This window comes from Lactuca virosa, chromosome 1, assembly GCF_052849685.1.
Source record: "Lactuca virosa cultivar CGN04683 chromosome 1, Lactuca_virosa_CGN04683_v6, whole genome shotgun sequence".
Taxonomy (NCBI): Eukaryota; Viridiplantae; Streptophyta; class Magnoliopsida; order Asterales; family Asteraceae; genus Lactuca; species Lactuca virosa.
In genome coordinates, this window is record NC_136426.1 from 15,771,676 (window position 1) to 15,797,191 (window position 25,516).

General features: G+C 31.8%; 2 protein-coding genes across 2 annotated transcripts; one reads left to right on the top strand and one right to left on the bottom strand.

Moving 5' to 3' along the window:
- Positions 1-7,034: 7,034 nt before the first annotated feature.
- Positions 7,035-13,359, bottom strand: LOC145133356 (glycolipid transfer protein 3-like). Its single transcript, XM_079068304.1, has 6 exons — positions 13,123-13,359; positions 12,921-12,976; positions 11,434-11,564; positions 11,202-11,337; positions 7,451-7,594; positions 7,035-7,360 (listed from the first exon to the last, which is right to left on the bottom strand). Exons 1-6 carry the CDS (start codon positions 13,331-13,333, stop codon positions 7,325-7,327), a joined length of 714 nt encoding a protein of 237 aa, XP_078924430.1. The 5' UTR covers positions 13,334-13,359; the 3' UTR covers positions 7,035-7,324.
- Positions 13,360-22,131: 8,772 nt separating this feature from the next.
- LOC145111621 (uncharacterized) lies at positions 22,132-23,055 on the top strand. Its single transcript, XM_079047888.1, has 3 exons — positions 22,132-22,429; positions 22,562-22,700; positions 22,788-23,055. Exons 1-3 carry the CDS (start codon positions 22,132-22,134, stop codon positions 23,053-23,055), a joined length of 705 nt encoding a protein of 234 aa, XP_078904014.1.
- The last annotated feature ends 2,461 nt before the right edge of the window (positions 23,056-25,516 follow it).

Here is a 25,516-nt window from a genome sequence, read left to right on the forward strand (position 1 = left end):
ACGTCGTTACCAATGAGTAATATGTCATCGACATATAACACCAGAAAAGTTACTATACTCCCACTAGCCTTGATATACACACAGAACTCATCTTCACTTCTAGAGAAACCAAGCTCTTTGACTTTCTCATGGAAGCAAAGATTCCAACTGCGAGATGCTTGTTTCAATCCATAAATGGATTTCTCAAGCTTGCACACTCTATTGGGGAACTTTTCATCAACAAAACCCTCTGGCTGACTCATGTAAACATCTTCAGCCAACTTCCCATTAAGGAAAGCAGTTTTGACATCCATCTACCAGATTTCATAATCATGAAAGGCAGCTATGGCGAGCAATATCCTAATAGATTTAATCTTAGCTACTGGTGAGAAGGTTTCATCATAGTCAACCCCTGGGGTTTGAGTGAAACCTTTTGCAACCAGTCGAGCTTTGAATGTGTGCACATTTCCATCCATGTCTGTCTTCTTCTTGAAGATCCATTTGCACCCAACTGTCTTGCGACCTGGTGCACTATCAACCAAATTCCAAACTTGGTTGTCATACATGGACTTAATCTCGCTGTCCATTGCCTCTTTCCACTTGGAAGCCTCTGGGTTTGCCATTGCTTCCTTATAAGTGACTGGTTCATCTAAGTTTACCAGTGTTCTGTCACTTATGAATGTGTCACCATCTGAAGTAATATGAAAACCATACAACTCAGGTGGCACACTCACCCTAGTGGATCTTCTAAGAGGTAATGAGTTAACAATTGGTTCAACAGGAACCGTTTCCTCTGGTTGAGTGCTAGTGTCATCTAAGGTTCCTTCATTGGCTGACTCTTGAATTTCTTCAAGGTCAATTGTGCTCCCACTGTCCTCTTTGAATATGAGCTCTCTTTCAAGAAAGACTCCTCTTCGTGCTACAAATACCACGTTTTCACTAGGCCTGTAGAACAAATATCCAAAAGACTGCTTTGGGTAACCAATGAAAACACATTTCTCACTTCTAGCTGCTAGCTTGTCGTGAGTCTCTCGTCTTACGAAAGCTTCACAACCCCAGACTTTAATATGTGCTAACGAGGGAACTTTCCCTGTCCACATTTCGTGAGGTGTTTTAGCAACCTTCTTTGTAGGGACAAGATTGAGGATGTGGGCGGCTGTCTCTAAGGCATATCCCCAGAAGCGAATAGGAAGCGAAGCCCGACTCATCATAGAACGAACCATGTCTAACAAGGTTCGATTACGCCTCTCAGCTACACCATTTAACTGTGGTGTCCTAGGAGGAGTCAATTGTGAGACTATCCCACATTCTTTCAGATAGTCGTTAAACTCGATACTAAGATACTCCCCGCCTCTATCGGATCTAAATATCTTTATCTTTCTGCCCAATTGATTTTCGACTTTATGCTTAAACTCTTTGAACTTTTCAAAAGTTTCTGACTTATGCTTGATCAAGTAGATATATCCATATCTGCTATAATCGTCAGTGAAAGTCACATAGAATCGATTAGCATCTCTTGTAGTTGATCTGAAGGGCCCACACACATCTGTGTGTATGAGATCCAACAGACCTTCACCTCTTTCACAAGACCCTGTGAATGGTGATTTTGTCATCTTTCCCAAAAGACAAGATTCACACATATCATCTGACTTTAGGTCAAATGATTCCAACACTCCATCCTTTTGGAGTTGGGCTATGCGTTTCTTGTTAATGTGTCCAAGACGACAATGCCAAAAGCATGCCTTGTCTACACTATTAGACAAGTCAATATTAAGTACACTATTTCCTAGGCTATCAACACAAGTCACTGTTTCATACACACCATTACAAGGCAAAGCTTCAAACATAAAAACACCATTCTTATAAACAGAAATTGAACCATTCAAATCATTAAAAGAATATGTAAAACCTTGTCTGAACAATGCATGAAATGAAATAATGTTTCTCGTCATCTCAGACGAATAGCAACAATTTATTAAATCTAATCTAACATCATTACTAAGCAGAAGCTGATAAACTCCGATCTTGGTTACTGGTGAAGACTTTCTGTTTCCCATGATCAGGTTTATCCTTCCTCGCTCTATCTCCTCACTTTCCTTTAGACCCTGCAAATCAGAACAGATATGAAAACCACATCCTGTATCAAGGACCCATGAACGAGAAGATAATGAGTTATTAGCAGAAATAGTGTAAATACCTGCCGAAGATGGCTTCACTTTGCCATCCTTGATATCTTGCAGATATTGTGGGCAAGATCTCTTCCAATGCCCCTTTTGGTTGCAGTAAAAGCAAACTGCCTCTTTTGGATCAGAAACATGGGGAGTGGAACCATTGGGCTTAGCCTTTGGGCCATTACTAGATGACCCGGCTTGAGCCTTGCTCTTCCAGTTTTGCTTGGGAGGACCTTTCCTCTTTTTCCCCTTTCCATGTCCAATAGCCAAAACAGGGGCACTCGTAGGTGTGGAGGGTATACTTTTACCCTTCATCCCTGCCTCAGCTATCTGCAACAAGTTGTGCAATTGGGCCAAGGTCTGCTCAGTATTGTTCAAATGGTAAGTTAGAATAAACTGACCATAACATTCAGGAAGTAAGTTCAAGACCATGTCAATGGCCAATTCCTCATCAAAGTGAATATTGCGCTTGACCAAACGCTCTATGTAGCGTTGCATTCTTTGCACATGTGACACAACCGACTCCCCATCTTTCATCTTGCAAGCCATGAGTGACTTGACTACTTCGAACTTTTCTTGACGAGCTCGCTTATGGTACTTTTCCATAAGGTCCTTGTTCATCTCGAAAGGCCAGTAGTCCTCATAGTACCTCTGCAGTTCTGGGGACATAGTTGCCACCATGATGCATGCCACTTTGGTAGCATCATCGTAATGTTTCTTGTAGGCAGCAAGATCTTCAGGAGTAGCTTCATTCTCATCAAGCTCTTTGAGCTCCTTTTCAAGAACATATTCTTTGTTCTCAAAACGAAGAGCCATCTTGATGTTGCGCATCCAATCGTTATAGTTTGAGCCATCCATAACGACTTTGGAGCAGATATTGAGCAAAGAGAAGTTCTGGTTGGAGGAGGATGAAGCAGAAGTGTTTCCAGGAGTAGACATCTGAAAAGAAAGAAAGTTTTAGTTAGATTTCAAGATACCTCGATATAATAACCCAAAGATAAAATATCAAGGTTAGGATCCAACTATGAAGATTCACAACTTAGAAATGGGATGCCGAGATCCAAGTGTAAATTTCATAAAGGTAGGTGAATGACGATTCACCAATTCCACCATTAGACGAAACAAACGAAGTGAAATTCCTAATTCTTTTGAGATACATTGAAACTATTCAATGGCATGTTTTAATCTCAGATTATGCTCTTCTATTTGTGACTGGGATGTCGAGGATCACAAACAAGATGTGAATAACCATGCAAATGTGCTTGGTAACCTCATTGTCTTTATCATTAACTATTGATGTGCTGGTAAACCACACACGTTCCATCAAAATGACAATTATGAGATACCCATTACTACTCTTTATTGGTGCCTTTTAGTGTGCTGGTTAACCACACACGCTCCACTAACGACCAATAAAGCACAATGTGCAATTTCATGGATTAACATACTTTTCACATTTTTCCTAAAGTAACTAGAGTTGGGATTTTGAAAATAATGTTCTAGTACTTTCTTTAATATCATTATACTTTTAATGAGAAGTAGTTGTCCTATCAAATCCGTTCTGATAACGACCCTCCACTAATCAAGGAAGCGGTGGGTGAGAGTGGACACCCATTCAACTACCATTTTATAGGCAGTTTCCTTATACCCCCCTTATAGATTAGCTTCGTGAATGAGGCATACTAGCGATTTGACTGACCATATTCTTATACATATATAATATTAAACTTTTAACCATAATACATATATAAGGTGTGTTTTAAAACATTTTAAAACTTCAAGGGTTTATAAATTTCGAAATTTAAGCTATTAAATTTAAATTTAAATAAACCAATTAACTAGATTTAATATTTATCTTTTAATTAACTATTAATCAAATTATTAAATCTTGTAAGGATTATCTAATTAAATTAATCCATTAATTTAATCCTAATCCTTATCCCTCTAAATTTCGAAAAATTGGGTAAGGACAATTATCCAATTAATCTAATTAAGTAACAATTATCCAAAACAAGAAACCCTAAAACTTCTAAGCAAATTTCGAAATTTACAAGGGAGGAGGCTAGGGTTTTCAAAACCCTAACCCTAATTTCGATTAGGGTTCTTTGGAGGCTAGGGTTTTCGAAAAAACCCTTTGATCCAAAACCCTAGAAATCGAAAATTTGGCCATTAGGGTTTAATAGCTATAAACCCTAATTTGCAATTCAACAATTGTAGCAATTCAATTTAAAACAACAATGGCTCTGATACCACTGATGGGTTTTAGGTAGAACAAATAAACTAGAAAACAATTCCTAAGTTCACATGCAACCTACTTTGGATCTATGTTTTAACTATTGAACATATAACTTTGAATTGCAAAACAAGAACCCTAGAGGAGAGAGGCTAATTTCGAAATTAACAAACTAGGGTTTAGGGTTTACATACCTTTCAATTGTTATAGCAAACAATTGATATTCCCTTGATCTTGATCTTGATCTTCTTGGAAGCTTTAGCACCACAAGTGTAATGCCTCTAATGGAATCACACCCAATGACTAGCAAGAAGGAAAGTAGAAGAAGAGAGAGGGGAGGGAGTATGCAATTTCGGCCAAGGTATTCTTCCAAAGAATGAGTACCCTAAAATGTGAGCCAGGAGGCTCCTTAAATAGTTGAGGGAACTAGGGTTTAGGGAAAACCCTAGTTATCCTTTGCTTAGGGCCTAAGCAAGACCCAAGGCCTTATCTTGGACCCCTTGGACGAATTCTCTAGGGTTTCCCCTAGGGTTTTCGTCCACCCCCTTCCAAGGGAGTTTTGGATCCTTCCATTCAACTATCAGTTAATTGAAAACTAGTCCCTGCACTTTATAATTAATTCTTTTAACCCCAAAATCAATTCTGATTAATTTCTGGCTAACAATTAATTAAACATAATGATTTCTAATTAATATATTAATCCATTAACATATTAATAAATCAATTATATATATATTAATTTATTAATCTTATAAATTAATATCTCTCCTTTCATAATTTCCTTGTCCAGTTGCTAGGTTGAGGGCAACCCAAAAGGACTGTGCTGCTATCAATTCAAGTACATACCAATTATAGTTATGGGCTTAGACACATAATCCAACAATTACGCGAGGCGTAACTTGCTGCGTAGCCTCATTTCCACTCGTAATTGCCATCTTGGGCTCTACTCTGGGCGTAGAGCTGGTACGCTGGGTGTACTCGAGCTAGATGTTGACTTTGACTTTTGACCGTTGACTTTGACCAAGTTTGACTTTAGATCATTTGGGGTATTTTAAGTTGTGGATTGATGCTTGGTCCCTGTTTGTTGTATAGGTGACTTGTAGAGACGATATTTGGAGCAGTGATCAGTTCAACTTTCTTTTTGAATTTGAGGTGAGTTTTACTCACTGTACTTGTGGGTCGAAGGCACCAATGCCGGACCACTAGGTTATGTATCCTAGTATATAGGATAATGTTATGCTGGTTATATGTTAGACTGGTAGATCTGTATGATTACATGTATTCACTGGTTATATGCTAGACTGGTAGATATGTATGATCACATGTACTTGTTGGTTACTAATTGTTATTGCATATGTCGACATGTTATTGTTTTGTTGGGTTGAGGCGGTCATGCTTTGTGTTGAAGGCCAAGATACTGGGGTGGTCCAGTTGATACTATAGGCCCAAGGTAGCGGTCCAGCTTGTAGCTGAAGGCTCGGTGGTGGTCTAGCTTTATGCTTTAGGCCTAGTGTGCATTATATATATATATATATATATATATATATATATATATATATATATATATGTTGTATGGGGTACTTTGGGGGAACTCATTAAACTTTGGCTTATAGTTTGGTTTCATAGTTTCAGGTACATCAGATGATCGGGGCAAGGCGAAGCGTGATTGTGCACATCATCCTTGGATATTTTGTTGATTGATGATTTTGGGATACTCTGATTTTGACTATGTTCTTGAAAACAATGTTTTTGAATATTAAAGGGTTTTAAAAATAAAAATTTTTACTATGATTTTTGGGATGTTACATTGATTGAGTCTAAAAACCACCAACGACTTATCTAGCCCATTGATCGAACACCACATCATTTCCATTGCAACCGTACAACACAATACCTTAACATATAGTCTTACATTGTAGTATGCTCTATCAAGATACTACAATTTCTGTGTCAAGATACAACAACTATTGTGTTATGATATTTTAATTTCTCTGTCTAGATATCTTTATCTGCTACGTTAAGATGTTGAAGTTGTTGTATTGAGATGTCACAGAGCACTGTAACACCTTTCGTAGGGCCACTTGGAATAATCTTTAATTTCAAAGGTAGTTTGGTGTTAAGTTCTGAAGAGTACAATGACATCTTACTTGTATATAGATAATATCATACTTTTTTTTCTTCAAGTACAGCAAAGGAAGTAGTGTGTTTTACCCAATGGTGACTCAACTGGCATAAATTTGAAGTATAAGTTTTTAGACATGATTTTTCGAATTATTATAAATACGAATCTATATCAGAAAATTGCTAGAATAATTATTTGTGTTTTACATGTCATAAGGCTTATATTCTCTAAGTTGGATTTTAATGGAATTTCAAATTATAAGAAAATATATGTACATACACACACATATATATATACATACACACTACACAAACACACATACATATGCACTATCTAACATGGTATTTCATCCGTAGATCAAAGGGTATCTATGACAACATATATCACTAACATGTTAAAATTTGTTGCCATAGACAACCTTTTCAAACAACGTCATATCAAAATCTCGAAACTGTCATATACATATACATAAAAGCATTTTTGTATTTTTGTTTTTGTTTTACATGTCATAAGGCTTATATTCTCTAAGTTGGACTTTAATGGAATTTCAAATTATAAGAAAATATATGTACATACACACACATATATATACATACACACTACACAAACACACATACATATGCACTATCTAACATGGTATTTCACCCGCAGAGCAAAGGGTATCTATGACAACATATATCACTAACATGTAAAAATTTGTTGCCATAGACAACCTTTTCAAACAACGTCATGTCAAAATCTCGAAACTATCATATACATATACATAAAAGTAATTTTGTTTTTGTTTTTAAGCCTTCTCTTTGCACTCATGATCACTATTTATGCTGCTTTTACCTTGTGCAACTTATAGGTTTCCTGCAAGGTGATGTAAGAATATGATCAATTAAAGATTGAAATTTAAGAGATTCTCCCAATGAAATCATTTAAAAAACAAAAAAAGCTCACCAAAATTGTGTGTAATTCATTTAGAAATGATGCAAGCAATGATGTGAACGATTTTAATTCCTCTTTGAGAGTTTCTTGGTCTACGGTTTCTGACATGAGAATCCCGATCAAGGTTTTGTTATCGGGAACTAGTTTCAATGCTACCTGAAGGTAGTACCAGGTAGTACCAAGGAGCAAATGTTACTAATAAAACTACGAAAATTAAGTAATATTAACTATATAAATGAGCTTTTAAAAAAGATAACCATTATTTGCAGGTTTTGAAAAATAACCACTTTCTTCCGAATGCTTCGTTCCGAACTGTTGTTCATATTCTAGAATTTTTTTTTCAAAGAATGCTCCATTTCAAGTTTGATCTTCAAATTTCGGGATTATTTTTTAGTTTTTTTTTCTATTTTTTCTTTTGAAAAAAAATATCTTCACTTGTGTCATAAATGTCCATTTCGAAGTGTTTAATGTCACTGTCAGTGTCGTGCAAGTCGAATTGAGGCCCCAGGAAAAATAAAAAACTATGAGGCGCTTAGGGAGGACGTAGTCATGTCAAAAATGGGGAGTTACCGCTGGTACATCCAAGACACCATTTCCTCCTCAATGGGTTGGGAGTGGTGGATTGATATGCGGCTTCCGTAACTCGCATCCACCATTTTCAATAATGGAATGGACACTTGTACATTATGCTTCTATATTTGTACCAAACAAATTTGTATGTTTTTAGTTAACTTTTGCATTAGTTTTCTATGTTTTTAATATTTTGTGAATTAATTTTGTATGTTTTTTTTATTAGTTTATGTTTATTTTAAAATTAAAAATTAAGTAAGTTGGGAAAGATGAGTGCCTATGTGTTTTAGGTTAGGAAAGATAGAAGAGAAAAGAAAGAGAAAGACTCATGTGAATTGTGACAGTAAGTTGGGAACGAAAGACTCCTTCCACCTTTAGACCATCTCAAACCAAACATCATTTTTTTATACCATATTTTACACCAAAATAATACTCCATACAATATTCTTTTTTTGAATTTATATAGATTTTTCACACCCTCACTAATTAGTTCCTTACTAATTAGTTCTTAACATATATATATATATATATATATATATATATATATATATATATATATATATATATATATATGTTAAGAACTAATTATTAGTGAGGGTGTGAAAAATCTATATAAATTCAAAAAAAGAATATTGTATGGATTATTATTTTGGTGTAAAATATGGTATAAAAAATGATGTTTGGTTTGAGATGGTCTAAAGGTGGAATGAGTCTTTCCTTCCCAACTTACTGTCACAATTCACATGAGTCTTTCTCTTTCTTTTTTTATAAAAAGTTTGAAAATTTTATTTATTACAAAGTTATAACCAAATTAATTATTTGTATATTGCTAAATTCGAAATAGATGTTGTATTAAATGTCATTTGTTAATTAAAAAAGTTACATTAATTTAAAATATTAAAATTAACTTTTATATTTATGACTAATTAATATCAATTTAATTTATAACATAAAATTTAGATTAACTTTGATAATTATAATTAATTGATAACAAGTTAACATATGATTAAAACGAATCATAAATTAGAATTCAAATCGGTAAGGTTGCATAAAATCAGATTAATATGAATTGAAGATCAATTTTTTTAAGGATGCGTGAAATCTGATTATCAAAATCGATGTATTAAGAAAGATTGAATAAAAAATCAGAAAACAAAAATCAAAATAAAAAATCAAAAGACTGCTTAAAAAAACCAGAATCGATTTATTATGAATCGATTTTTTTCTGTTGCCGTTGAGAAAAATAATATTTGATTCATAGAATCCCTTAATTGATTTATAGAGTTCCTCAATAGAGGGTGATAATTATTCCGTAAGAACTGCACGTCCCTAAATCTTTAATGTTGATTTTATTTTGGCCTCATTTTCTTTTATTTTTTTCACTCAACAATTATATATATATATATATATATATATATATATATATATATATATATATATATATATATATATATAAACATGGGGCCCTAGAAATTTGGAGGCTCTGGGCCATCGCTGGCCTGCCCAACCCATTGACATGGTACCAATTATCGTTTTTCAATAAAATATATGATTTTATGCACTAACATCGAATGTGTGTGTGTGTGTGTGTGTATATATATATATATATATATATATATATATATATATAGGGAAAAGTTCAATAGAGAACCATTATTAATCAAGAAACCAATGAACCAATTCAAAACGTCGAAATTTAAAGCGATCAACAGCAAAAGGAAATGTTGTACACTTTTACAATTGACGCACATGCATCGGATTATAATAAAACTCACTTCGTTTTTTTCGTTTAACAATTTTTTTAGGCCATGTTTTTTATAGGAAAAAAACCGAATATATCGTTGTTCACGATTTTTCGTCCTCTTTCCATAGAGATCCATGATGATATATAAAAAAAAGAACTTTTTTTTCGAAAAAACCCACTTCATTTTCTTTGTTGAAAAGTTAAGGTCTATTTTTTATAGAAAAAATTAAATAAATATATCAAAATTCATATTTTTTTGGTACTTTTTAAACATTGATTCATATTCATGTTAATAAAAAAAAACGATATTTCTGTTCAGATTCACATTGTGAACCTGTTCAAATTCATATTGTGAACCTGTTCAGATTCACATTGTGAACCTTCTCAGATTCACAGTGTGTATAATAGTAAATCAGATTCACATTGTGAATCTGAACTGATCGAGCTTTTCCACATTGTGAATGTTAAAAATTAAAATATTTACAGTTTAGATTCACAATGTGAATCTACACTGATCGAGTGTTTTTTTTAGTCGGTGTTGATGTTTATTAATAGAGTAAAAAAATTAATTTTTTTGGTATAATTAGTTTTTTTTTATAAAAATAAATTTAAATATTGAAAAACTAACAAAATGAAGTGGATTTTTTTCGAAAAAAAAAATTCGTTTTTATATATCAACATGGATCTCTATGGAAAGAGGACGAAAAATTGAGAACAACGATATATTCGGTTTTTTTTTCGATAAAAAATGTGGCCTAAAAATCATTTTAAACGAAAAAAAGAGGTGAGTTTTTTGGTAAGGAGGTGAATTTTTTGGTATAATCTGGTGTGTGTGCGTTCAATGTACAAGTGTACATATATTTCCTTGGCCGTTGATCATTATGATTACCGACGCTCACGATTGGTTCCTTGATTTCGTGTTAATTATGGTTCTTTATTTAATTTTACCCTATATATATATATATATATATATATATATATATATATATATATATATATATATATATATACATTACTATGTTTGTTTAATTTTTTGTTAGATTTAAGTAAAAACCGATTTTTTTACTTGAAATTCCGGAATTATTCATCGGATTTCGGACTTATTCTTAAAATTCCAAAGTTTTATTTTTTGAAATCCAAAATTTTAGTCTGAAATCCGGAATGTCAGTCAATTTTCTTTTGTTAGAAAAAAGTGTTTTTTGTTTGCCAAAAATGTTCATTCGGAACCAAATGGTTATTTTTGCTAAAAACATATTTTTTGGGTTATTTTCGTCAAATAAATATAAAATTGTAGTTAGATTAGTTAATTTCCTGAAATGTGATACATTAATTCTTAATTATATCTTAGCATAACCCTTGCATTAAATATAAAAAAAAAAAAAAAAAAAAAAAAAAAAAAAGCAACTTAATTATATATAGAGATAAATGCAATATATTGTTAAATGGTACCCTGTAAGCCGTAGAAGAGATCCAGCCATGCCATGGTTTTAGAGTGGCTTCGTATGCTTCTTGAACAGCTTGTCCGATGTTCACTCCAAGATCTTTCCCGATTAAGTCCAATAAAGTCGTTGTGAAGTCCAAAGATCTACAAAAGTGAAACATGCGCAAAAGCTTTTCTTCAAGGGTAATATTGTCAATTCAAATATTTTAAAGCTAATGTTAAAATAGAATGAATGATTACCTAGTAAGCCAAACAAAGGCTTTGCTACAACTACTCATCTTTCTTGATGTGCCTTCACTTGCCTCTTTCTTTAGTATCTCCACAACATTTGAATAAAGCACGGGGTCTAATTCTTGCATTATCTCCAGTCTCTAAGGATCAAATATATAAAATAAACCTTCTTTGGTACCAAAGTACTGAGTTGCCCTTACATATATAACAATAATGGAAATAAACATATGGGTAGTTTTGGAAACCTAAATCATATTTCTCGATTGTCTTTTCAACTCCAAGATAACACTATACACGAATACAAAAATGGGATAACCTTTAAATAACCAAAAACTTCCAAATTATTGTTATTTAAATTTTCAAATACACACATAATTTGATTAGAAATTGTTATTGAACTTAACCATTAATTCTAGACACTCGTCATTTCTTCGGATATGGCTTATGTCCGTTCACATGACTTTCGACATGGTCAAAGCAAATATACTCTTAAATTAATCCTTAAATTTCACCTATGTTCACAACAAGACTTAAACCTCAATCTCAAAAAGAAAAGACAACACCTAATACGGTTGGGGTAGAAGCCCTTTGGTATGAAACACAAAATTTTAGTTTCTTATAACACTACTACAATATGAATCTAAAGCAACACTTTAAAAAAGAGCTGTTTTTTCATTATAATACCACACTTATAGAACGTGTACGTTGCAGTAACATACATAGTGCAACACTCATTTCTTTAAGTGTTTGCATGTTTTATTGAAAATAGCAGCATTTTTAATAAGTGTAGGATTTTAAAATTTTAAGGAACACACTTGTTTGAAAGTATTGTAATTACAATGTGAGTTGCAACTAGATCTGAAAAATACTAACACGAACACTCAACCCAACATGAAGTTAACAGAGAATAAATTGGTTTGGGTCTAATATTTTGACTTCGACGTGTTTACCATGTCAGCGTCACGTCTCCCAGCCCTTGGCATCTCCCCATAAACTATTTTTTAAAACCAAATTATTGAGCCCATACTTGACATCCCAACATTAACGAGATAGCCGGGTTTTTCTTTTCCATATCAAATTACCATATCGGTAAAACACAAAGAGGTTGCAGAGGTACAGCAGAAAGATGATGATGAAAAAGACGACGCATAGGATGAATTGAAGAGGAGGAAGTGATTACAGAAGAGGTAAGTATCAAATAATTTAATAGATCAAAAGAAAAAAAAAAAGTCTGTCTACTTAGGGTTATCTTCAATTATTTTAAGTTTAATTTATTAAAATAATTGTCTATCTACTTTAAAATATGTGTTATCACTTGTCTTTTTGCCCTTGTAGCTTATTTCTATCATGTAAATACCGAAACAACTATATTTATCATTAATATATCAATGCCATGATTATTTTATAAGTTTTGAACAATTTACCTTAGAATAAAATAAACAAATTAATAATAAGGATTGAGCAAAGACGAATGAATCATAACTTCCAAAGCTTACCAGTATATTCCGATGGATGTCTTGTCTCAGAACTGCCATGGTTGGCCCTATCTTATCTGCAATCAACAAAAAGACAAATTTGATCAACTTCTATCATATTCCCAGATATATCCATCAAACATTTTTCAACTGTTCTACATCTTGAAAAACGATAAGTTTATGAGAGAGAGAGAGAGAGAGAGAGAGAGAGAGAGAGACGGACCAAGAAGATGAAGAAGGAAATTGCAGACAGAAAGGAAGGGTCTGGTAGGGATATGAGTATCATTTGGCAGGTCATCTGTAATAACAGGATCATTATGATGATGAAGATGACGATGATGTTTAAGCTTCATGACAGCTAACAAAGAAAGCTCATCGATGGTGGATCTTAACTCCGATGAACATTGTTTCTCCATTTCTCTTCTTCTTTTCATATCTCTCTCTCTCTCTCTCTCTCTACCTAAAGAGTTGTAGCTTGATGAATATATATATATATATATATATATATATATATATATATATATATATATATATATATACCAGTTTAAAATTTTAGTAGTGTTATTCACCTTTCTTAAAGTCACATCTTCTAATTGAAAGCCTAAATGAACCTCATTATATGAAGAGAATATATTTCATATAAATTTAACATCTTACCAGATTTATGATTTCAATAAGAATAAAGTGCATAAAACAACAATTCAATTTTATCTAATAGTTTTAGTTTTTAAATATAATTTTTTTATCTAATCTAAAATAAAAATAAATTGTTATTTTTTAGTAATTTGTGGTGAAAAGGATAAGAACGGAGGATGCTAGAAGTCATGCTGTTGTATTTAAATAAAGAATCTTTCGTTGGGGGAATTTGTCAACCATATGAAGTATGAACTCTATGTGCCGTTAAAAAAAATGAACTCTTTGTTATTAATTATTTAGTTTTTTTTTTATGAAAACTTAAATCATCATTGATAGATACTTTACTCCTTTTTAACTCATATTTATAGAAAATATCTTTAGAATTATGCCGCTAAAATGATCGATCATATATTATTTCCATTCTTAAAGTTTTAATTCTAATAAATATAACCAAATAAGGCTAACCGGAGTGGGAAGGAAAACCACGCGTGAGTGCTGAGGTGGAGCTCTCAAGACGTGTGAACACCGCCCCAAGGGCCGCTGCTTTGGCTGTGGCGTGAGTGGTGAGATGGATGAAGACGGGCGCATTGATTGGTTTAACTCGATTTTGACAGTTTTGGGGGGGGGGGGGGGGGGAACATGGCGGAATTAATAAGATTAAGATAGAATATACCTGAATGATGCGTCGGAATGGATTGACGATGGATTGATTATCTGGGTTTAATATGTTTATATGAATATATGGATATGTTTGGATAGGGTTCTGCTATTCAGAAATAGACGAGCTATTTCAACAGAAGAAGATTGAGAACAACTCAAATCTTATAATCTCAAATCACTCTGCTTTATTTACTAAGGGCAAAACCCTTTATATAGGCTCCAAAGAGCCGTTTACACACGGTATCTTTACATTATTGCAATCGTATGATTGCAAGAAGACAAACTACTTTACATAAGACTTTATGTCACATTATAATAATGCTACACACTTATCGACACTTTACATAATTATAAAAGACAAAATAGAATTATTGTCGTCTATAATGCATCGTTATTTTCAACAATGTGTCTTCTTTAATAATTCTTTCTTGTGTCATGCCTTACGTCATTCCTCCCGCCTCCAAAAAGACCTGTTTTTGAATAATGTTTGCTTCCGTCATGGCTGATGTGGCTTCCATTCTCTTGTTAATGTATCCGCTATATGATTGTTGGTGCTTTTAATATACTTGAGGTATGGATGAAATTGATGTAGTTGTAATTGCCATCGGATTAATCGTCATCGACAATAATCTTCTTGTAACTTATATCGCCAAAAACCAAGTAAATACTTGGAATCTGTGCGTAATTCGAATCTGGTTTGGAGTAGCTCAACTTTCCATTTTTTCAATGTTCTGAGACATGCTAGTGTTTCTCGTTCATGTGTGCTGTAATTTTGCTCCGTTTGGGAAAATGTTCCCGATATATACTTGCATAGTTTTTGCTCGTATTTATCTGTTTTTAATACTTCAGATGATACATCTGTATCAATGTATGCTTTTGGTGATATTTTCATATCACTGTATACTTTATCATTGTTTACTTCAGATAGTATTTTCATACCAATGTGTGATTTATCATTGTATACTTTTGATGAGTTAGATATGAGGTTTCCCTCACTATCTAATCTCAATAATATTTTTCCCTGTATAATTGCTTTTAGGCATCCTGCCCAAGTGTCTTGTGATGCATCTGTTTCTACGATTAAGAAATCATCTATTTTTGCATTATATAAAGTAGGGAGAACTTGAATGTTTTGTTTTATATTTTGTACCAAAATAGTATCTGTATTGGTCCAAGACCAAGGTATTTTTTCTGATATTTTCTTTTGTAAAACTTTTCTTTCTTTCGCTAAATTTTTCAAAAATCCTTGTTGTGCAATATAATTTAAACAACCAAGAAATCGTTGTATTTGTTTTCTATTTTCAAGTTTATTAGGAAACATATTTAATTTTTCTCGTATATTGTCTGTTAACGATAATTGACCATTTTCTCCAATTTTTAAACCGAGATATTCAACTGTAGTTTGAAAAAGTTTTGATTTCTTTTTTTATAAAACTAAACCCTTTTCTTTAATTCTTTGTAAAACCTTGATAACTGCATCAATGTGTGTTTGTTCGTTTCCTTTTGTAAAAACAATTATATCATCAATATATGCAAGACAAATATGATCTAAACCATTTAAGGTTTCATCCATGAATCGCTGATATATTGCTGGTGCCTGTTTTAAACCGAATGGAATAACATTCCATTCATAATGCTTCTGAGGAGGACATGAAAAAGCGGTTAGTGGTTTCGTATTTTCATGTAAGCGTAATTGCCAATATCCGGATTTTGCATCAAATGTACTAAAATGTGTATTTCCTTTTATTTTTTCTAAAATATATTCTTTTCGTGGTAATTTATATGAGTCTCCTATAGTAGCATCATTCATTTTTTTATAATTGATTACCATTCTTCGTTTGCCTCGTTTTATTTCATTATTATTTTCTACATAGAATGCAGGTGCTGAATGAGGACTCTTGCTAGATCGAATGATTCCTTTTTCTAATAGTTCAATGCATTCCTGTTTGAATTCAGAAACATCTTTTATGCTGTATGGAATTTTATTTGGAACATTAACTTCATCATTAGGGTTTTTAATAATATTATTATTTCTTGATTATTTTTATTTTTTAAATGATCTAGCGGGTTTTCGCTACATACTTCTTCGAGTTGTTTTTCAGCAATTTCTTTAGCAAATGTTAGTAATATGCGTAATTGAAAGCCAACCTCTTGTTTGATTATTTTAATAAGATCATAATGTTTGATAATTGCAGTTTTTATAATACATTTTGTTGGATGATTGAGACTTATATCGTCATTTGTTTGTATAAATGGTTGATATAATTTAAGGAAATTATTTCCTATTACTAAATCTATTCCTGAATCATGTTGATATATAGTTGGAGTTTTAAATGGTGCCTTTTCAATTACTATATCTATATCTCTTCCTATGAACCAAATTTTGTGAATTTATTTATCAGCAATTGTAATCTTTAATGGTTTTTCTAATTTTTCCCAATTTTTTAATATCTTTTTTCTTCCAAAACATAAAGTAGTTCCTGTATCTATATATGAAACTAATTCTTTATCTTGTATTTTGGTTGTAATAAAGGTACTATTTGGGTTAATATTTGTTTTTCTTTTACTCATTTTAGGATTAGTTTATAAATTTCTTTTAATTGATGTTTTTTTCTTGTAAAGCTTTTATATTAACAAGTTGTGTTTGTTAGAGTGGTTGAAACATTGCGTATTGTTTTTAGATTTCGATTTTGTGATTTTTTGTTTTTATAACTCCATAATTTTTTATTTATTATTGTAATTATAGTATATTTGGGTTTTATTATTCATTTTTATTTTACCATGTGAAAGGTCGTTTAATGGTAAGTGGTTTTTCTTTAAGTAGTGGTTTTTCATTGAGTGGTTCTTCTTTAATTGTTTTTATTATTTTTAAATATTTTTCAAGTAGATTTTTCTGTTGAGTTAAATTCTGTAATAATTCAGGGATTTGTTTTAATACAATTAAACTTTCTACTTCTATAATATTGTTTAATTTTTGACTAATTATATTTAGTTTTTCTCCTACTGATTTATCTTCTTCAGGATTAAGACCGATGTTATATATTGTTCCTTGTGGTAAATTTTGTGGTATTTCTATAATCATTTCTTTATCTGGTATACATGGTTTTGTATTTTGATATGATCCTTCAAGTGTTTTAAAATATTTTAGAGAATTACTAGATGATTATGTCATATTCTTAAACTTAATGATCTAATCATTTCTTTAATATCTTCTAGCTTTTCATCGTTATTTTCATTAGATGTTGAAGGCTGACATTCTGAAATAGAAGATCTACCTATTATAGTTGAAAATGGAGGTTCTATAATTGGACTTCTTTTTATTAACGGAGTAGTTATTATTGGTTGAAAATTAGTTTCATTGAATATTCTATTATTAGTCATATTTGGTGATTCAAGGGATAATAAAGGGGTAAATAATTTATCTATATAAATTCTATCTTCTGTTTTAAATGTAATACTATGATGAGAATTTGTTAATGCATAATTTATTTGATATGTAATAGTAAATGGATGATTACCTTTTATCATAAAATTTTGTCTTAATAATTTATATCGTACAGTAATACTATTACTTAAATTTTTATCTTTAAGACTTAATCCTAATTGAATATTAATATCAAATTTTATTTTTCCTTCAATTAAATTACCTTCTCCTTTTGCAATAATACTTTCTTGGTTATTAATTATACGATCATCTCTGATTTCTAATTCTATTGGTGTATTTAAATTACTTACAGTACTTTTTAAGATTATTTAAAATAGTTGATATATGAATATAAGCAATTTTTATTCTATCTGTTTCTTTAATATGAGATAATCTATTTCTAATTTGTTGTTTATTTATTATGGGTATAGTAATATTTCCTTGAGTTAATTCTATAGGTATTGCTTGTTCTCCTATAATTTTTCCATAATATATAATATTTTTTCTAGAAAAGAAATTTTTAAATGTGTTATGTCTAAAATTGTGTCTTTCGGATAGTGTGAAATTTGATTTTCTTATAGCGTCTTTATTGATGTTATTTTTATTAATTAAAGCATCAAAAGTGTATCCAGATTCATTTTCTTCGTTATTAATAACTATTGGTGAGTTTTCTATTTCTTGAGACATATTTATAGTATTAAAACTTCTTTCGATAAATATTTTAATTGTTGATAACTTTTTTAAATATGAATATTTAAAAACAATGGTTATTCATTATCATGTTTATGATGTTTATCATGTTTATGATGTTTATCATGTTTATGATGCTTATCATGTTTATGATGCTGCATATGCATATATTCTTATTAACGATAGATTGAATATGCAAACTAATAATAAGAATAATAAGAACGTTACTTAGCTCTGATACCAAATCGAAAAACATGGCGGAATTAATAAGATTAGGATAGAATATACCTGAATGATGCGTCGGAATGGATTGACGATGGATTGATTATCTGGGTTTAATATGTTTATATGAATATATGGATATGTTTGGATAGGGTTCTGCTATTCAGAAATAGACGAGCTATTTCAACAGAAGAAGATTGAGAACAACTCAAATCTTATAATCTCAAATCACTCTGCTTTATTTACTAAGGGCAAAGCCCTTTATATAGGCTCCAAAGAGCCGTTTACACACGGTATCTTTACATTATTGCAATTGTATGATTGCAAGAAGACAAACTACTTTACATAAGACTTTATGTCACATTATAATAATGTTACACACTTATCGACACTTTACATAATTATAAAAGACAAAATAGAATTATTGCCGTCTATAATGCATCGTTATTTTCAACAATGTGTCTTCTTTAATAATTCTTTCTTGTGTCATGCCTTACGTCATTCCGGAATTTATTAATTCCGCCATGATTCAGAACTCTATCCAAACATATCCATATATCCATTAGATGTTGAATAGAATTATTGCCATCTACAATGCATCGTTATTTTCAACAATGTGTCTTCTTTAATAATTCTTTTTTGAGTTGTTCTCAATCTTCTTCTGTTGAAATAGCTCGTCTATTTCTGAATAGCAGAACCCTATCCAAACATATCCATATATTCATATAAACATATCAAACCCAGACAATCAATCCATCGTCAATCCATTCCAACCTGGCTCTGATACCAAGGAATGACGTAAGCAATGACATAAGAAGCCATTATTAAAGAAGACATTATTGAAAACACGTGTCCTTTCAATATGGAAAGGATTGTTATTAAATTAAAGTGTCGGTAGGATAATTATTATATGTCTATTGTATTATTGTGATGTAACATAAAGTGTGTAAGTCCCTCAATAGTCTAGGGGGCTATAATGTAAATAGGTTTGTCATATTGCAATCAAACGATTGCAACTCAATTATTGTACTCGGCTCCTTTGAGCCTATAAATAGGGCCTTTGCCCATATGAAATAAACAAGCTAAGTTTGAGTGTTTAAGATTTGAGTTGATCTCAATCTTCTTCTGTTGAAATAGCTCGTCTATTTCTGAATAGCAGAACCCTATCCAAACATATCCATATATTCATATAAACATATCTAACCCAGACAATCAATCCATCTTCAATCCATTCCGACGCATCATTCAGGTATATTCTATCCTAATCATATTAATTCCGCCATGTTTTTCGATTTGGTATCAGAGCTAAGTAACGTTCTTATTATTCTTATTATTAGTTTGCATATTCAATCTATCGTTAATAAGAATATATGCATATGCAGCATCATAAACATGATAAGCATCATAAACATGATAAGCATCATAAACATGATAAACATCATAAACATGATAATGAATAACCATTGTTTTTAAATATTCATATTTAAAAAAGTTATCAACAATTAAAATATTTATCGTAAGAAGATTTAATACCATAAATATGTCTCAAGATATTTTCAATTGTTAAATTACTTTTATTTCTCCATGATATTATCATTCCGAGTTGTTTTAACTATTAATTCTACAAAATTTGAAATTTTTATTAAAATAATACTCGTTATTAATAATCAAATTAATCAAATTCATGCTTAAAATATATATTTATGTCTAACAAAATTTTGATGAATTGTATTCCTAATAGAAATATTATTTTAAGAATACAACAAATCCAAGAATCTATAAATAATTCTAAGAAAAATCTCAAGGATTCTTACAAACCTCAACTAATTGTCAACTAATTCTCAAGAAAAATTTTGATGAAGATTCTCAACTAATTGTCCCAAGTATTACTTTTGTTGGTTTTGAGTCGTTGCTTATTCCCATGTTTGCAAAAGTAATACTTGGGACAATTAGTTGAGAATCTTCATCAAAAATTGGGTAGCTAGAATGCATTTTGATGAATAATCCTCTTTCTTGTTTTGCAAAGCGTATTTTATAATTTCTGATGATAGTTTGCACAGCAGAAGCGTATTTTATAATTTCTTGAGAATTAGTTGACAATTAGTTGAGGTTTGTAAGAATCCTTGAGATTTTTCTTAGAATTATTTATAGATTCTTGGATTTGTTGTATTCTTAAAATAATATTTCTATTAGGAATACAATTCATCAAAATTTTGTTAGACATAAATATATATTTTAAGCATGAATTTGATTAATTTGATTATTAATAACGAGTATTATTTTAATAAAAATTTCAAATTTTGTAGAATTAATAGTTAAAACAACTCGGAATGATAATATCATGGAGAAATAAAAGTAATTTAACAATTGAAAATATCTTGAGACATATTTATGGTATTAAATCTTCTTACGATAAATATTTTAATTGTTGATAACTTTTTTAAATATGAATATTTAAAAACAATGGTTATTCATTATCATGTTTATGATGTTTATCATGTTTATGATGCTTATCATGTTTATGATGCTGCATATGCATATATTCTTATTAACGATAGATTGAATATGCAAACTAATAATAAGAATAATAAGAACGTTACTTAGCTCTGATACCAAATTGAAAAACATGGCGGAATTAATATGATTAGGATAGAATATACCTGAATGATGCGTCGGAATGTATTGACGATGGATTGATTGTCTGGGTTAGATATGTTTATATGAATATATGGATATGTTTGGATAGGGTTCTGCTATTCAGAAATAGACGAGCTATTTCAACAGAAGAAGATTGAGATCAACTCAAATCTTAAACACTCAAACTTAGCTTGTTTATTTCATATGGGCAAATGCCCTATTTATAGGCTCAAAGGAGCCGAGTACAATAATTGAGTTGCAATCGTTTGATTGCAATATGACAAACCTATTTACATTATAGCCCCCTAGACTATTGAGGGACTTACACACTTTATGTTACATCACAATAATACAATAGACATATAATAATTATCCTACCGACACTTTAATTTAATAACAATCCTTTGGGGGCATTTTGACCGTTAAAAAAAATCATTCATTTATTTAATTAACTTTCTCTATATATATACATATACTTTACATACTTTTTTCACAACAAAACAGACACACACTCTTTCAAAACATTCACACACTTTAAAACAATGGATAATTTTTCCGGTTCAATTTCTTCTTCATCTGATGATGATTTTGATGACGAGTTGGTATTGCATACACTATTGTCTGCGACAAGACATGGTTCGTGAGAGAGACGAAAGTTCACACGGCGAGAAGAAGCGTAGAAAATTGATCAACCGGGATCGAGAGACGACGAATGAACTTTTTGTACGTGATTATTTTGCCCCTGATAGTTTATATGATCTATCGAAATTTGAAGAACGTTTTCGTATCAGTAGAAATTTATTCTTACGTATAGCTAGAGATTTGAAACGTAATTATGAGTTTTTCCAATTAAGATGAGATGCTAGAGCTAAACGTGGTTTTACTACAATACAAAAATGTACGGCCGCTCTTAGACAATTGGGATATGGCATAGCCGCAGACGCATCATATGAGTATTTGAAAATGTCTGAGAGGACGGGTCGAGACTGTACATATCTTTTATGTAAGTATGTTATAGAGCTTTATCGTGACATATACTTGCGACATCCGACTAAAAGTGATGTTGAACAGTTGTATGCCGCGCATCAAGCTAAACATGGTTTTCCAGGGATGCTTGGTAGTATTGATTGTACACATTGGAAGTGGGAAAATTGTCCCAATGCATGGCGTGGTCAATTCATGCAAGGTGATCATGGGGTCCCGACTCTTATATTAGAGGCGGTTGTTTCACAAGACATATGGTTTTGGCATCCATTCATCGGTATGAAGGGGTCAAACAATGACTTGAATGTGCTCCAAGCGTCTCCGTTATTTAACAATATTTTGTAGGGTAAAGCACCAAACATGTCATACATTGTGAATGGAAATGAATATAAGTATGGGTATTACCTAGGTGATGGGATATATCCAGAGTATGCTACAATTGTCAAGTCATATTCATTTCCGACCGATGAAAAACGAAAATTGTTCAAGTTAGAACAGGAATCTGCAAGGAAGGATGTGGAACGAGCGTTTGAAGTCCTAAAACAAAAGTGACACATAATCAAACATCCGACACAAACATGGGATAGGGAAAAACTGACGACAGTGTTGACTACTTGTGTTATTTTACATAACAGGACAATAGAAGAAGAGGGTAAGGCTATTTGTTCATATACCGGGAACGATATACTTAATCCACCTGTAGTAATACAAGTTGGTAGTCCGACATACTTTTCTAGGGTTTTGGAAATACAAAACCGTGAAACACATCACAATCTACGTCACGATTTGACCGATCACATATGGGAAAGACAATTCCTAGGGCAAAATGACAATGAAGACGAAGAGGATGAGGGCGGTGATGACGAAGCGGACGGGGTCAGTGACGACAACGACGACGAGTAGTATTTCTCTATGGTTTTTTATGTTTTAAAATTTTATGTTTTTTAAGTAGTGTAATTTTTTATTTGGTATGTTTTATGTTTATTTTAGTAATTTAGGTTTTAAATTTCTATGTTTTTAATTGATGAAATGTGGTTTTATTTTTTTTATGTTTTCAAAAAATTTATTTATGTTATAAATTATGTTTTTATTTAATACAATGTTAAAAAAAATAAATAAAACTGAATATTGTAGAGTGGTAATCATTTTCAATGTTTACTGTGTTGGTGGTGGGTTGGTTGTAAAGCTGATGCGGCGCAGAGATGACATCACTTTTTTCGTGGGTTGGTGGTGACTACTCCCCTAGCCTAAATATCTACCATGTAAAATAGTAATCATGAATTTCGAATCTGTTTTCAATGTGTTCCTTTTAAATTCAATAGCTAATTGTCTATTTCAACCTTTAGAAGAAAAGACCGCAATTCCACAAATAGACCGTGGATGATCGGGAAATTGAAGTTTTGAAAGGGATGCCATCAAAGCAAATAAAGTGAAATATTTTTAGATTAAAACTAGTAAGTTACTACCCGTTGTGGTGGGAGACCGAACTTACGTAACTAAGAAAGTGTAAGGAGCAAACTTGTAAATATACAAAAGTCATGTGGCCAAAGTATGAAACCAAAAAAATGTAGGGACAAAACATAGCAATACATTGCGGGAGATGTAATCTATAAATTTTCTATTAGGTAATGACTATTTTGTAATTTTTTAAACATATGGACCATTTTTGTAAAACATATACATTTTTTTATAAAATACAGGAACAATTTATGTAATTTATTTTATACATATGTGTCAAACATGCTAACATACAAAAATCTTAAAACGTAAAAAAATCACAAGGGCCTTTTCTGTTAAGTACAAAATTATAGAAACTAAATCTACCAATATTCAAAATCTTTGTGGCAAAATTCTAAAATGCAAAAGTATTTAGTAAATGGATAATGACTTAAAAGGGTAATCTATTATTCGGTTTGTACATATTTAGTCACTAACTTTTGTTTTGTCCATATTTTACCATTGAACTTGTTGAACCGTTCAAAAAACATCCTTATAACTTGCAATAGCAGGTTTAGCCGGTTTCCGGCATACTTGATTGCTCCGGCAAAGCTCCGATCATATTCTCCGGCGAACATGATTTTTCCGGCGAACTCAAGAACTCGGGTTTGTTCTCTTCTTATGTCTCTTTGTTAGATCTAAACAAATTTTGAACATAAACCCATGTGGGTGTTCGATTTTGAAACTCAACTCAAACCCGTAAATCAATTCTTCATCTTCATCTTCTTCTGTTCAAACTCAATAACACACATCATAATTTCTCACTCTAAAAACGATTTTTGAGGTGTGTGTATGTTAGATCAGAACACGAACCAAGATCTTTAAAAATCGAACATGAAATTGTTTTTGGGGTATTAACACAAATCATATATATTCCATATTCAAGTTCATATTTAAGCTCGAGTTTTGGGTTTGAAAACCCTAACTCGAGTTCATCTTCAAAGCTCGTCATACCTTCAAGAACTCGTCAGATCTTCAAGCTCGATTTTGAGAAAACCTCCACATGTGAGTGTGTTCATCTTCAAGGAACCTAAAACACACAAACTCGATTTCTTCTTTGTTCTTGGAAATCGATTTATGGGTTTGAAAACCCTAACTCGACTAAGGGTTGTTCTTGAGTTTGATTTTTCGTCTTTATGTGTTTCTGGAATACCATATCAATCCTCGAGTTTGTAAGTTTCAAACAAATCGAAGGTGTGTGCATGTGTGTTCATCAAGTGTGTGTATTCATCTTCATCTATGTTCAATTTCTGGAAGAAAAAAAAACTTACCCCAAGTCTGAGTTTGTGAGCATAATGTGGAAAGAATTCGAATTGAAGATGGATTCTTCTAAAATAAACTCGAAATATGGAGTTTTTCGGATGGATTTGTTCATTGTATGTTTCAGATCTTTATCTAGTTCATCATGGTTGTTCGTGTTCTTGAGAGCTTCTTCATATTTGAGTGTGTGTGTTTGTTCAGAACACGAACCCAGATCTGGATGTATGTATGATTTCGTTTTTTCGATAGATTTTCTATAAATGATTTATTCAGATTTGTGTGTGTGTATATGTGGGTTAGATCAGAACACGATCCTAGGCTCAAGAAATTGTTTCAGGTTGCTTAAGAACACTATGGCCGGAGGTTGAAGATGATGAACAGTGATCTGATGGAAAATCATGAATGTCGAAGTTTTTGAGTTCACCAGAAAAATCAGGAACGCCGGAGAAGATGACATGAGCTCTCAAATACGCCGGAAACCGGCTAAACCTCCAATAGTAGGTCATAAAGATGTTTTTTGAACAGTTCAACAAGTTCAATGGGAAAATGTGGACAAAAAAAAACTTGGTGACTTAATGTGTACAAATCAAAGAATATGTTACCCTTT